Source organism: Elgaria multicarinata, chromosome 17 (genome assembly GCF_023053635.1).
Source record: "Elgaria multicarinata webbii isolate HBS135686 ecotype San Diego chromosome 17, rElgMul1.1.pri, whole genome shotgun sequence".
Taxonomy (NCBI): Eukaryota; Metazoa; Chordata; class Lepidosauria; order Squamata; family Anguidae; genus Elgaria; species Elgaria multicarinata.
The window spans coordinates 4963104-4979032 of record NC_086187.1 but is presented as its reverse complement, the minus strand read 5'-3'; the positions used below and the strand labels follow the sequence as shown (position 1 = coordinate 4979032).

At 46.4% G+C, this 15929-nt stretch overlaps 1 protein-coding gene across 1 annotated transcript in view; it reads right to left on the bottom strand.

Moving 5' to 3' along the window:
• The window catches only part of ZNF598 (zinc finger protein 598, E3 ubiquitin ligase), an 82473-nt gene that overhangs the window by 13972 nt on the left and 52572 nt on the right, over nt 1-15929 (bottom strand). The window contains exons 2-7 of the mRNA XM_063143089.1: nt 10796-11004; nt 3307-3419; nt 2929-3058; nt 2604-2815; nt 773-990; nt 67-184 (exon numbers count right to left, since the gene is read on the bottom strand). Of these exons, the coding sequence (XP_062999159.1) occupies nt 67-184; nt 773-990; nt 2604-2815; nt 2929-3058; nt 3307-3419; nt 10796-10984 (980 nt within the window). The 5' untranslated portion in view covers nt 10985-11004. The remainder of the gene's footprint in view (nt 1-66; nt 185-772; nt 991-2603; nt 2816-2928; nt 3059-3306; nt 3420-10795; nt 11005-15929) is intronic.

Genomic DNA, 15929 nt, shown 5'->3' with positions numbered 1-15929 from the left:
CGAGGTGCTGTTTCCCAGCTTCCTGCCCCTCAAGGGAGAGACCCAAAGGCAAGCCGTGTCTCTTACCTCTTGTACCTCCAGCTGCCTCTTCGGTTCTGTTGGCCTCCTCGTACACCAGACCTGCCTCCTCTCGCCTGCCTGTGATACCTGTCAACCTCTTCATAGTCTTCGCCACTCACCACACCTGGGACATGAAGACACGTGGTCAATCAGCCTCAAAGGGTTCTTCTCTCCCCTATAAGGTAACAACCACTACAGAGTTGAACATCATAGGCTAAGGCAGAGGTGAACGACAATGGAATCAGTTACCTAGGGAGGTTGTGGGCTCTCCCACACCAGAGGCCTTCAAGAGGCAGCTGGAGAACCATCTGTCAGGGATACTTTAAGATGGATTCCTGCATTGAGCAGGGGGTTGGACTCGATGGCCTTGTAGGCCCCTTCCAACTCTGCTATTCAACCAGGGTTGAATGTCATAGGCTAAGGCAGAGGTGAACTGCAATGGTCTCAACTGCTAATTTGAACTTTTAAAAAATAAAGCAAAGATTCTCAAGAGGCTGCATTTTGCATCCAGTATCACACACTGTGCTTTTCCTATGGTGTCAGAGAATAAACACAAGAGTCACATGAAGATCTAACAGCTGAGAAGGAACCAAGTGGTCATCCCCCAGCCTCAGGCAATGCTTTTTAAAAATAAATCAATCAATCAGCCAGCCCACAGCCAGAAGATTAAAAAACCCCACACCCTCCTCAGTCCTTTCTGCCCCAAACACACCCTCGTTTCTCCGCTGATGCCTTGGTGCATAGTTGAACTGAAGGTCAATCTGTCGGTTCTGCCTCGCCTCCGCCCGGTTTTTGCTGTGACAAGCCGTCTTGTGTGCTTTGTAGTCTATTTCAGTGCGGAACGCGTGAGTGAACTGCTCAGTGCTGCACCGGCCTTCTTCACAGAGGAAGTGCTTCTCACGGAAGTGTTCCCGGAGGTACTCATAATCGCTGCAGTAGGAGCAGAGAGAAGAAGCACCTTTGCTCATTTGTGAACCCCAAGTAACACACAAAAGGTTGTGCCAGGAAAAAAGGAAGAGGAAAACAGAGATACCTGCAAAATTTGGGATGGGCAGAAGGTGGACCCGTGGCCAGTTTCTGAGAGACCACCTGACATGATCTGGTTGCTGTGATTCTTACAGGAAACTCTGAACTACAGGGACCTTGGTCAGACCAGCAAGACGTTCAATACATATGCAGGATCACTGAAGATACAGGGCCAGGATCACTTTTCGATCATCTCAGAGTACAGGACACCGAATAATGGGCTCAAGTTACAGGAAACCAGATACCAGCTCGACATCAGGAAGCAGCATGACAGTGGAACCAATGACCTAGGGAGGTCGTGGGCTCTCCCACCCTAGAGGCATTCAAGAGGCAGCTGGACAGCCATCACTCAGGGATGCTCTAAGAGTGATTCCTGCATTGAGCAGGGAGGGTGGGTGTGTTCAACTCGACGGCCTTAGAGGCCCCTTCCAACTCTACTATTCTATGACTCTATGAACATTCTGGATCAGTCATGCTGTACCTATTCAGAGAATCCAAACGCTCTTGCGTTATAATCTTGCCAAGTCATGGAAATTCTAGTAAGAAACTGTCAGACAGTGCAAGACAGGAGCCAGCCCATCCCTGCTCTAAACCAGAATTGATTTCTACCTGTTTGCCATCTACACTGCTAGCTAATCAAATGAGCTGCTGCCACTGGCGGTGACCTAGGTGGCAGCGCTCTCCCCCACCCTCCAGCCATGGAGAGTGCAAATGCTTGGAAGGGCCCTAATAGAGGTTTCTGACTATATTTCCATAAGGGGAGCCAGGGTTGACTACAGGCACAAACTGGATTCAGCATGGCTCTTCATCAAAAGGATGGTATGCCCACCAGCCCTTTCTTCAAGGTCAAGTTCTTCCACTGAAGTGAGATGGGCTAGCTCTGTGCCGCCACCCATTACTGCCTCAGGAGCACTTACTTTATTTATTTATTTAGAATATTTATATACCGCTCCTCATTGAAAAAATTTTGGAGCGGTGTACAAGGTAAAATGAAAATAAAAACAGAATAAAACAGAATAAAACAGTTAAAACAAAATTTAAAAAGAAGCAAAACAACAACACAGAAATCCAAGGCTGCATGTTAAAGAAAGGCTTCTTGGAATAAAGATGTTTTCAGGAGGCACCGAAAGGAGTACAAGGTTGGAGCCTGTCTGACCTCCAGAGGCAGGGAATTCCACAGGAGGGGCGCCACCACGCTGAAGGCTCTTCCCCTGGTGGATTCCAATCGGAGGATGGATCTAGGTGGAACCACCAGGAGCAGGCCCTCGGGTGACCTCAGTGACCGGGCGAGTTGGTAAGGGAGAAGGCGCTCTCTCAGGTATCCTTACTGCTTGTGGAGACTGCTAAACTCCTCCTCTGAACACCTATGTTTACTTAGGAACCCAAGAATCCTGTGGGCCATCTACTAAAAGAACAGAGCCTCACCCTCTGGGCAACCCAATTGCACCAAGAATGTCAGACTAAGTAAGAACAGGCAAATTCCCACCAGAGCCTCAGACTCCGTCACATTCACAAACCTATAGTATTCCTGTGCTCCGTCAGAATCGCAAAAGTGGCAGAAATAGTGGTCTCTTCTCAGATGTTTCAGTAACTCATCATTATCCAGGTATCGCTCGTCACAAAATTTGCACAGGGGATGGCCGCGGTGAGAGGTGTCATCAGGATCCCCATGGATTCTGTGCCGGGCAAGATCCTTACGTGAATACCATTTGCGCTCATACGTGAAGATCTAGGAACATGAGAGAACACGTCCTTAACTTCTGTCACCTAACTTAGGAGGGGGCTGCCAAGACCCCAGGCTGCCCAAACCCCTTTTGCCCTGGAGAACTCCTCGCCACTTGCCTTGAGATGTTTGACGCAGAGTTTGCAGCAGAAGAGCTCATGCTGCTTCCTCATGTGCTGCTCCAGGTCCACAATGGTGGCAAAGGGCCGGGCCTCCAGGCAGAGCGGGCATTCGTGCTGCAAGAGTTTCCTAGGGGAGGAAGAGATGCCGGAGGGCAACGTTCACCCGCTGCAGGGATGGTCTGCCCCAATATTAGCCCCTCCTGCCTCCCTTCCACCTTTGGAAGCACTGCAACCTTCTATAGCGATTTGAATGCATGCTGTTCTATTATCTAAGTGCCTGGAGTGTGATCTTTACTATTGACCATCCCGAGTGCCATTTTTTGGCAGAAGGGCAGGATATAAATTAAATAAATATAAAAGCTAAGGAAGGGTTACCTATAGAGAGCATAAACTTTTCCATCAGTAAAATAGATGTCATATTTCTTCTCATGCTGTAACTGGCTGAGTGCTATTGTAGAAAAGGATGTCAACTTCCTCCCAAAGACCACCTATACAGGACAAGGAGGAGAGTTAGAGGACATAGCATCACCAGGATTGCAACTGCACACAAAGGCCCCAGTTTATTTATTTATTTATAATATTTATATACTGCTCAATATCTAAAAAAGATTCTAGAGCAGTGAACATAGGTATAAACAGTAAAAAGAAAGATTAAAAAAGCAAATTAAAATTGTTCAATTTAAAATAAAGGACCACACTTCAAGAAGTATGCAGACAAGCTGGAGGGGGTTCAGAGGAGGGCAACAAGGATGATCAGGGTCTGGAAACAAAACCCTATGAAGAGAGACTGAAAGAACTGGACATGTTTAGTCTGGAGAAGAGAAGGCTGAGGGGAGACATGATAGCAATCTTCAAGGACTTGGAAGGTTGTCACACAGAGGAGGGCAAGAACTCTTCTCAATCATCCCAGAGTGCAGGACACGGACTAATGGGCTCAAGCTACAGGAAGCCAGATTCAGGCTGGACATCAGGAAAAACTTCCTGACTGTTAGAGCAGTCTGACAATGAAACCAATTCTCTAGGGAGGTTGGGGCCCTAGGGGCCTTCAAGAGGCAGCCATCTGTCAGGGATGCTTTAAGGTGGATTCCTGCACTGAGCAGGGGGTTGGACTCGATGACCTTATAGGCCCCTTCCAACCCTACTAATCTATGTTTCTATGAAGAAAAATGTAGCTGGTCAGTTGGGGTAGGATTGAAATAGGGTGTTTTCAAGAGGTGCTGGAAGCAGCCTAGTGTTGACACCTGCCTGACCTCCAGGGGTAGGGAGTTCCACAAAGAAGGGGCCACTACACTGAAGGCTCTTCTCCTGGTGGATTCCAATCAGTTCATAGGTCCATGTGGAGCAGGCCCTCCAATGACCTCAGTGATCGGTCAGGTTGGTAAGGGAGAAGACGCTCTCTCCGGTTTCCTGGTCCCAAGTTGCTTAGGACTTGTTGACAGAACAACTGACACCCAGGGGATGGGTCCTGCATTGATGGCCAGGGGACACAGACACACACAGTGTTGAGCTTGGACGTGGCGGACCCAGATTCAGACACCCAATTAATGCCCTCCTCCTCAGCTTAACCTACTTCACATGCTGCAAGAGAAAGAAAAAATGTAGAAGAGCCATTTTTAATAGTGTAGGAAAGAAACCGAGGTAAAACATAATCAATAGTTCATCCCTGATGAGTATTTTGAGCCATTTGCACTTTAATAAGCTCAATTGTTGTTTTCAAAGTAAGCTGAATGCTATCCTTATAGCTGCAAGTCTGAACGCGGACAGCAGCATATGGAAAATGCTCAAACCAGGACATAAACCAAGTCTGTCCCAAACAGACTGAAGAGCGGACATGACAGGAACCGAGGTTATAATCTAGCAATTCCAGCCGGACTTAATAGAACGCTCCCAAAAGCTCTGCCTGGGACTCCCTCCTCCCTCCTCCCTTAGAGACCGGCACATTCAGCTGAGCTTTTGTTTCCCTGTAATTTAAATGTTATGTAAAAGGAAGCGCCTCTGGCTAGTGACACACTATTCTAAGAATAAATGGAATGTATCACCTAATCAGACATGAGGAAAATCCAAAGAAAGCAGTCATGCAACAGGACTGTGGAAATGTCTGGGGGGGACGGGGACACAAACGCAGTTTACTGAGGAGAGAGCAGTCACAAGGGCAGAACCCACGGATACAGATGCAAGGGCCTGGTTCAAAGACAAGGGCAGAATTTGTCCACAGGTCTTCTTCATAACCACAAAGGCCAGAATTTCCTCTAAGAATAGGGAACCTTCAAAATCTCTGCTTCTAATGAAATCTCTAGAACCCATAGTTTTTTTCAGCGTGATTTACACACTTCTAAAGACATTCTTTCCTCCCATCTCATCATCAACCTCATGTGCCACCTGAACCACAGCAGCTTTGCACCAGGGCTGCATGCGCATAGAGAATAAGGGTGCCGGTTAGGGAGCGCTATTCCTTCTGGCTCACCAGTCCAGACCAATAGAATGCAGAAGCTAAAATGCTGGGCCTAGAATGCTGGGCCACCTCACCATCACTAGTTCAACAACCCACCCACCCCTCACTGTCACTGTCTCAGGCAGTCTCCGCCTTTATACAAATCTATGGTGCAGCCACACTTAGGAAACTGTGTACAGTTCTGGTCACCACACCTAAAAAAAGACATTGAAGAGCTGGGAAAAGTGCAGAAAAAGGCAACTAAAATGATCAAGGGACTGGAGCATCTCCCCTATGAGGACAGGTTACAACAGCTGGGATTGTTTAGTTTGGGGGAGGGGGGAAAGGAGGCTAAGGGGAGGCATTATGCATGGTATGGAGAAATTATGCCTGGTATGGAGAACATGGATAGGAAGACATTTTTCTCCCTCTCTCAAAATATTAGAACCCAGTGGGGTCATCCCTTGAAGCTGACTGGCAGGAGATTTAGGACAGATCAAAGGAAGGACTTCTTCACACAGCACATAGTTATACTATGGAATTCGCTACCACAAGATGTGGTGATGGCCACCAATTTGGATGGCTTTAAAAGGGGATTGGATAACTTCCTGGAGGAGAAGGCTATCAGGGGCTACTAGCCCTGATGGCTATGTGCTACCTCCAGTAGCAGAGGCAGAAAGCCTATATATACCAGTTGCTGGGGAACATGGGCAGTAGGGTGATGTCCCACTCATGTCCTGCAGCAGGTTGGCCACTGTGTGAAATGAGTGCTGGACTAGATGGATCCTTGGTCCAGCAGGGCTCTTCTTAAGTTCTCTCTCTCAGCCTGCCATAATGAAACGGAGTGGACAGGAAGCATAGTTCAGTGGCAGAGGGCATGCTTTGCATATGCAAGGTTCAGTCCCTGGCAAGGGATGGGATGTAACCATCAGTAAAATGAGTACTCAGCTAGCTGGGGGAAAAGGTAACCGCAACTGGGGAAGGCAATGGCAAACCACCCCGCTTCAAAGTCTGCCAAGAAAACATCAGCGAAAGCAGGCATCCCTCTAGGAGTCAGAGGTTCCTTTCCTTTTTTCCTGAAACACTCTGGAAAACCCCTGCCAATCTGAGTAGACAAGGATGAGGGCTAGGCATACCAGATCAGGCCATGTGACTAAAACAGCCCTCTATGTTCAGGGGTCTATAGTTCTTTGGTTGCACCCACACACCCCTGCTCAGAATCACATAATATATGACCCTGCCAGCTTCCCTCCCTTCCTGTTTTTTTTTTTTAAAAAATAGCAGAATGAATGGCTGGAGCTTTCCTGCTTCAGCAGGAAAGGCTGAATGTGGGGTGGGGTGGGGGGTGTTCCCCTGTCTGGCCAGCCAGCCAGAGCCACTTATGGCACTCGCCAGAGGATGGCGCCACGCTCTCCACGCTTTTCTTCTTAACTAATAAGAAACCTGAATGAAGTGGAAGCAGCCACTGATGTTATCTCCTGGAAAAAGTATCTTCAGAGAACCTCAAGGGCTGCAATGGGAGAGATGAGAAAAGTTGCCTTTCCAGCATGTAAGACCAGCAAGTCCAGCATAACATACGGTAATATCAAAATGTCTCACTGTGCCAATATTTTTTGAATTGAGTATCTCATCTGTAAAGACCTTCTCAGCCTATGACAACAGACTTACTCCAAGAAGAATAAGAACAGATTTCATTGGACTTTGATCTTCAAGTTAACACACTGTTGTACTCTGAACAGAAGTGATGTCACTTGTCATTGGACTGAGCCCAGGGAGGACAAATGCCAACAGCCATTTGTTTCTAAAGCGTTTGCATAAGTTCCTGGCTGGGACACCCACTGGACGCTTTTACCACCCTTGTCTTCACATTAAATTGATTGTCACTGGGAGTCCCAAGCACCAAAGGGACACTAGGATTAGAAGGGCAGCTGCTAATTCAAGATTCCAAGTAACATTTGTGTAGGTTACTTAGCCGCCTTGAGTCCCATTATTGGGAAAAAGGCAGGATACAAATAAATAAAAATAAAATAGGTAGTTTTTCATATAAAAGATCCTTAATATGCACTTGCTTATCACTAGAGTGAGAGAGGGAGGAACCTTTCCCCCTCCAGGTATTGTTGCACTCCAACACCCATCAGCCCCAGCCAGCATGACCAATAGCCACTGATGGTGGGAGCTGTTGTGCAAAAGTGTTTGGAGGGTGACAGGTTCCCCACCCTTGCACCAGGGCATATCAGAGGAAGGCTGTGGTGAATCTCTTTTGGACCAATCCCATTTCAGTGTTCAAACCGAGCAAATATTCAGCTCCATGGCGGGATTATTGGGGCCAAACAGCTCAGGGCACTATCGCGATACAAGCTTTCATGACACAACCAATGTTGAATTGGACTGACCAAACTGAGGCACCTGATATTACCAATGTCTATTGAAGGCATTCAGTGGAGCACTAAGGCAACCCAAAAAAACCAAAATCCCTTTTTAGGTACCCAAGAATCTGGGATCACCACCCACCCACCCAATCTCCATCAGCAAGGAAGACAATACATCAAGACTCCATAGCCTTCCCTGACATGAACACATTACATCTTAAAATGATGGTGTTGCCATCACAAGAAGGATGAGAAAACAGGCTTTACTGCGTAGAGAGGTTTGTCTTGAATGACAAGGTGCTGAATAAGCAAATAGGATGAACCTGCACCACCACCTACCACTGCATGTGTAGCAAACACTACATTTAATTGAATTAACTGGGCTTTATCACCTCTCATTTTAAGACAAAGAAGGGAAATATTTGATGAAGGATACAAGATCATCCAAATAATAAACTGCACTTATTCCAAAGCAGAGTACTGTAAGAGATCATTGTGTGAACATTAAAACAGATGAGATATTAAGCCTAGCAATATGCCCCCGTGACGTCTCCAAAAACTGGTGTGTGTGTGTGTGGAAGAGAGCTGCTCCAATTTCCCTGGGGACTTAGGAGGAAGGGGCTTTTCTCTTTCCAGTCCACGGATCAGTTCATGGAACTTATGCAACAGCCAATACACAGTTCTCAGCCAGTGAAGGCACACTAGAGGCCTTCAAGAGGCAGCTGGACAACCATCTCTCAGGGATGCTTTAGGGTGGATTCCTGCATTGAGCAGGGGGTTGGACTCGATGGCCTTGTAGGCCCCTTCCAACTCTGCTGTTCTAAGATTCTATGAATGACATTCTGCCTACAGCCCTTAGATTGTATCATGAGGGTAACAGGGCTCTATTAACAACATTTATTAGGCTGATCCTCTCATTATAAAACTCATGCTTCTGTCAATTTCCAGCTAGTAAGTCCAAATAGTTGTGTTCCCAGGAACATATTTCGGAACACTACTATTTGGTAAAGTTGTATTAAGAAGAGAAAAAGTACAAGAGAAAGGAAGAAATAAGAGAGAGGAGAAAGAAAGAAAAAATATTTATGTCCAGATTATGCTTCTATCCAGATTATAATGTTAACCTAGTTATTATTCAAGAGACACTTAGTATTTTTAAAATCAAAAACATCCAATTTAATTTTTTAAAAAGTCATTTTTTCTGATTTAAAATTAAGTATCACAGATTTTTATCCACTCTGCTAAATTGTCTTTCAGCCTCAAGGGCCCTTGCTTGGCCCAATTCCACCACCAAATAAGCACAAAACATCAGTCCTGCCCATCCTGTGTCTTTTCATGAGAAACAGAAACCAAAACTCCAGAATGTTCAACAATTGCTGCTAGTTAAGAGTGGAAGGAGCCCTGGTGAGTGAGTGTGGCAGAGCCGTCAAGGGCTCAAGCCTTAGATAGGAAAACGTGCTACAGCTCCCACAGCCAGGCCTTGTAGGACTTTTTCTGTCTAAACATGCATCGGATTGTGCCCTAATGAACTTTTATCAGACTGGGGCTGCAATCCAATGCCCATGGAAGTAAACAGCCATGATTTCAGCTGCCTGGATTCAATGGGTACTTGTGTCTGAGTAGACGTGTATAGGATTTTCTAGTAAGAATAGGGTTAGCATGTTCACAATGAGGCAACTGTAACAACGTTAGTTTTCAAAGGAGAGGGGGGAAATCAGTAGTTCATTGATGATTTTTGTGGGAAGAGAATAAAAAATCCTATTTGAATAACCCAACTCTGATTTAATTTCTTTTTTAAAAATCAGATGTTCCATTTAAAACCACCACCACCACCCCATTTTCATCCACCTTGGACTGTGGAGAGTTGGGTGCCTCTAAGGGCACAATCCTATGCATGTTTAGACAGAAAACAGTCCTCCAACTCCAAGCATTTCCCAAAGCTGCTTGGAGGGCTCTTCTCCGTCTAAACAGGGGTAGGATTGCGCACTAAGCCTGGGGAGCTCCATTCATCTGGCATGCCTGACGGCAGCCCAGACACCTCTGCTCACGCTGAAACCTGTCTTGGGGCTGCGATCCCACACACACACTGAAGTCCCATTAAATGTAACACTTCCTCCCCTCCAAGTCCACAGGCATCGAAAGGGCTGGGGAGTTGCAAGTTCAAATCCCCACACAAACCATGAAGCTGCCCAGCTGCCTTTGAGGCCCAGCCACTATTTCGCACCTTAGCCTACCTGACAGGATTGTTGTGATGCTAAAATGGCAGAGGAGGAGGAGGGGAAAGAGAAGAGAAATCTCACGTCCTTTCAGCCTTGAGCTGCTAAGGAGAAAGCTGGGATGATAATAAAGAGTGTGGTGTAGTGGGCTAAAGTGCTGGACTGGGAGTCGGGAGATCTGGGTTCTGGTCCACACTCGGCCATAGAAACCCACTGTCACAGACTCTCAGCCCAGCCTACCTCACAGGGTAGTTGTTGTAAGGATAAAATGGAGAGGAGGAGGAGGAGGAGGATTGGGTTCCTTGGAGGAAAAAAGGTGAAATATAATAATAATAACAACAACAACAACAACAACAACAACAACAACAACAACAACATAAAAGTAACACAGGCTAGCTCAAGCAATAGCACCTTCCTTCAGCATTAAGGCACTGACGACATGACAATAATAGTATATTTATAATGTACTAGTGCATTAGCAGTATACTCATAATATACTAGTGTATATTATATTAAGAGTATATTAAGAGCATATTCATCATATGCTAGTGTAATACCAGTACACCTGTAATATACTAGTGTATTATTATTATTTATTTATTTATTTATTTATAAAACGCCATCAATTTTCATGGCACTGTATTAAGAGCATATTCATCATATGCTAGTGGAATAAGAGTATCTTCATAATACACTGTACTACTTATGAATACGGGCGAATAAAAGGCGCGAAGCCGCGTCCATCTGTGCGAAGCAGGCAGCTCGGGGCTTCCCCGCGGATCCGCCGCCCTCCCGCCGTCCCTCCCTCCCTCCCGGGCTCCGGCCCTCGGCCCGGCCCGGCCGCCGCTCACCTGGGCGAGCTCCTCCCGGCAGACGGCGCAGTACCGCACCCCGCACAGCGCCCGCATCCGCACGGAGCAGCGGTAGCAGATGGGGTGCTCGCAGCGGCCCAGCGCCACCACCTCCAGGTCGCCGCAGCACAGCACGCAGCTGCTCGGCCCGTCCGAGCTGCGCGACTCCGACGGAGGGGAAGCCGCCATGGCGCCCGCTCGCTCGCTTGCTCCCTGGGCTGGGCTGGGCTGGGCTCGACGGCCACGCCGCCCCTGCGGCCTACTAGGCCACGAGCGCAGCCTAGCAACCGCCCTTTCGCCCGCACAAAGACGGCGGCCTAGAGCGCCACCGCCGACGCTCGCCGGGGCGGACCGGAGCCTGGGCGGGCGCCGTGCCCCATAGACGTCACATGTAGACAGACTCGCAGGGGGAAACTTCCGGGTTCTATACTGCTGTTTTCCTCGCCCGGAGAGGAAGTCAATGGAGAAATCGGGGATTTTAAGGCGGTGTCCTGCGTAGACCCCGAGCAAGACTAAAAGTTGTGTGTTTTGGGGGGCGGGGGCGGGGGCGGTGAAGAATCATAGCAGAGTTGGAAGGGGCCTACAAGGCCATCGAGTCCAACCCCCTCCCTGCTCAATGCAGGAATCCACCCTAAAGCATCCCTGACAGATGCTTGTCCAGCTGCCTCTTGAAGGCCTCTAGTGTGGGAGAGCCCACAACCTCCCTAGGTCACTGGTTCCATTGTTGTACTGCTCTAACAGTCAGGAAGTTTTTCCTGATGTCCAGCCAGGAATCTGGTTTCCTTTAACGTGAGTCCGTTATTCCGTGTCCTGCACTCTGGGAGGATCGAGAAGAGATCCTGGCCCTCCTCTGTGTGACAACCTTTCAAGTCTTTGAAGAGTGCTCTCATGTCTCCCCTCCATCTTCTCTTCTCCCGGCTAAACATGCCCAGTTCTTTCAGTCTCTCTTCATAGGGCTTTGTTTCCAGACCCCTGATCATCCTGGTTGCCCTCCTCTGAACACGCTCCAGCTTGTCTGCATCCTTCTTGAATTGTGGAGCCCAGAACTGGACGCAATACTCTAGATGAGGCCTCACCAGGGCCGAATAGAGAGGAACCAGGACCTCCCGTGATTTGGAAGCTATACTTCTATTAATGCAGCCCAAAATAGCATTGGCCTTTCTTGCAGCCATATCGCACTGTTAGCTCATATTCAGCTTGTGATCTAAAACACTTCCAAGATCCTTCTCGTTTGTAGTATTGCTGAGCCAAGCAATATTACAAACCAGATGCATCTGGTTTGCAGGCCTTTAAAAAAAATTAGGGGAGCAGAGTAAATTAAGTGGGGGCAGCCCCACCTGTCACCTGCAAAATGATCAGTGCCCTGCCTTTAAGGTCGTGATCCTAGGCACGTTCTCTACAACAGAAGTCCTACAAGTCCCAGCGTTCCCTGGCCAGCCATGGTATTGCTGGGAGTTGTAGGACTTTCCACCCTCTGAATATGTATGGGATTGTGCCCTGAAAAACAATGAAGGCAGTGTGGTGTAGTGGTAGGAGATCCGGGTGCTAATCCTCACTCAGCCCTGAAACTCACTGGGTGAATTTGGGCCAATCACTGGTTCTCAGCCCACCTCACAGGGTTGTTGTGAAGATAAAATGGAGAGGAGGAGGAGGAGCATGTGAGCTGCCTTGGGTTCCTTGCAGGGGGGCGGGGGAAAGGCAGGACAGAAATGTAAATTAATAATAATAATCTTAGCTGCTTTTCAAGACGGCAGTCTTCCCAATGTGGAAAGGAAGGGGAATTACCATCCATGCAAGCCGCCTTGGGGCTCCTTGCAAAAGGAAAAAAAGGCAGGACAGAAATGTAGTATTATAATAAAATAAATAAAACTCAATAAAAAGACAAAGGAAGCCCTGCACTCGCGCAGTGTTAGCGTTAGAGGAGTTTTTTGCAGGGCTCTCTCTGCCGCCTCCCACCCAAGCTACCTTGTGGAGATAGAGGGGTCCATTTTAGTCTTGGAATTTGCAACGGCTTTTTCTTTCTTTCTTTTTTGCATTGTTAAAAAAGCCACATGAAATAAGGAAATAGCAAAACGAAAGACTCTTTCCTGCTAACTTTTATTTGGAGGATAAAAGGACTCAAAAGTCTCGGATTTCAAGTCCTAACTTGAAATCCTCACTCCTAATTCTAAAATGACTTTTAGTGCACACCCGGAAGTTCTTGATCCAGATTATAGGCTAGTTTAAAATTCTTATCTCTATGCTCCATAGACTTTTCTCTGAGTCACTCTAGGACTGGCTCGGGTCTTTTTCGTTCTAGCCTCGAGTGACCCCTCGCTATGGGCATAGAGCGTACAAGGTAGAGTGGATCAGCGATGGACTCGGAATTATATAGAGCGCCCACTTCAGGCACTGGATTGTATCTGACTCACTTCAGTTCGTTTGACAGATATTTTTTCGCCCAAGGATCATAGACAGACTAACTGCAACAGAAGAATATAAGAAGAGTCAGGCTGGGTCAGACCAAAGGACTGTCGGCTTCACCATTCTGCTCCCGCAACTACTATGGCCCACCAGCTGCCCACGGGAAACCCTCAAGCCGGACATGAGTGCAACAGCACCCTCGCATCCATGTTCCCCAGCTTTCTGCCTCTGATACTGGAGGTGGCGCATAGCTATCAGTAGCCATTGGTAGCCTTCCCCTCCAGGAATTTATCCAACCCCCTTTTAAAGCCATCCAAATTGGTGGCCATCACCACATCTTATGGTAGCGATTTGAAGAGATCCTTTTGGAGCTTTGCACCATCCCTTTTTTGTTTTAATCACCTTAAATAATTTGGTATCTCCAAATCCTTAGCCCCATATTATTTATGAGCAATTTAAAAAGCACTGGTCACAATATAGATCTTTGGAGGACCACAAACCTCCATTATGGGGATAGACTGTTTATTCCTCCTTCTGTTTCCTCTTCTTTTTGTTCAAGAGCATGTATGCAAAGCAGAGGATTGTTGAGAGGGGAGTGTTGTTCACTCCCTTGAACCCACATTTTTCTGCTTCAGTACCAACCCATTCCACAGAGAAGGCAAACTGAGGCAAGAAGATGGATTATTCTACACAACAACATAGAAAAGCATTATTTTGAAGCCTGCCTCCACCCCAACAAATATCCATTTTACACAAAGGAAACAGACATGGTTTAAAAAAGAAAAAGATCAACAGCAGCCAGGAGATGTGAGAGATTTTATTTATTTATTTATTACATTTCTATACCACCCAATAGCCGGAGCTCTCTGGGCGGTTCACAAAAATTAAAACCATTCAAAGTATAAAACAACAGTATGAAACCATAATATACAATACAATATAAAAGCTCAACCAGATAAAAACAGCAGCAATGCAAAATTACAAATTTAAAACACCAAGTTAAAATTTATTTATAGACTGTTAAAATGTTGGGAGAATAAAACCTGGCGTCTAAAGGCATATAATGCAGGTGCCAAGCGAACCTCCTTAGGGAGCTCATTCCACAGCCCAGGTGCCACAGCAGAGAAGGCCCTGCTCCTCCTGGTAGCCACCTGCCTCACTTCCTTTGGCAGGGGCTCACGGAGAAGGACCCCTGAGGGTGACCTTAGGGTCTGGGCAGGTACATACGGGAGGAGGCGTTCCTTCAGACAGCCAGGCCCCAAGCCGTTTGGGGCTTTAAATGTTCAATGTTCAGCAGTAGCAGGCAGAAGATGCTAGACAAAAGAGACTTCAGGCTCCCTGCCAAGAAAGCAAGTGATGCTTTACATTGTTGATCGTAGTATTAGAAAAGGGTTCGTTTGATTCTGCAGATTCTCAAAGGTACTCTTAGTTTTATGTCTTGTGACCCAAAGTGAAATCAGGGCATTGCAAATAATCTCCAGGGCTAATCAGAAGTGCAACTACAGCCCAAATGATGTTCTGCTGTCAAAAACCCATTTGTCCATGACGATTTATTCAAATAATACAATCAAATGCACTAAATGAAAGCCAACATTCATACGAAACAACATACAACACATGCAAATGAAATTGCTGCATTAAAAACCTGCAGCTGGGAGATAATCAAACCCCTACTAGGTTAATTAAATTGTGGGGTAAAAGGATATTGGAGAATATAGGGTGGTAATGTCTTTTAGGCTGCTGTCCTATATACACTTAGTTGAGAGTATGACTCTCTGACTCATACTGGACATCAGGAAAAACTTCCTGACTGTTAGAGCAGTACGACAACGGAACCAGTTACCTAGGGAGGTTGTGGGCTCTCCCACACTAGAGGCCTTCAAGAGGCAGCTGGACAACCGTCTGTCAGGGATGCTTTAGGGTGGATTCCTGCAATGAGCAGGGGGTTGGACTTGATGGCCTTGTAGGCTCCTTCCAACTCTGTTATAGAATATGAATTCTATGAATTTAATGGGACTTACTTCTGAGTAGACATGTCCAGGAGTGTGCTGTTAAATAACAGTAATGGCACGATGATATCACTCTGTAAAATAGGAAACATTGGTCTGGAAAATTGTTGAATGCTCCAGAACTAATTCTGCCTGTACAGATTCTGTTACATAGCATATCACTATTGTTTAGCCTAGTGGCTAGAACCTGTGTGGCTATTATTATTATTATTATTATTATTATTATTATTATTATTATTATTATTATTAAGTGCTGTGCAAAATGTTGGATTTAGGCTAGATGGGCCTGGGTTCAAATCCTTGCTTAGCAACGAAACTCATTTTTGAATACTTCACCATCTCGTAGCCTAGCCTACCTGATAGACTTATGAAGATAAAATATGATGGCACTATTATCTCTGCTTTCCAGAGTTTCTTGGAGGTAGAACTAAATGCACTAAGTAAGATGACAGAAAAATGAGTGTGATACAAAGTTCATGATACAAAGTTCCCTTTGCCAGGTGGAAATATCAAATATTTTAGCGACACAAATAATTTCAAAATATGAAATAAGCTTTGCCCTCTTTGAAAATGCTTCCAGAGGCCCATGTGCACACATGCCTAGCTAGAGGAAAGTCAACCCAGAGCTAATCCAAGTGAAGAGGACAGAGGACAGGGCTGAGAGGTGATTATGAATGACTGGATGTGTTAGTTGTAATTGCTCCATAAAGCACTCCATGGTT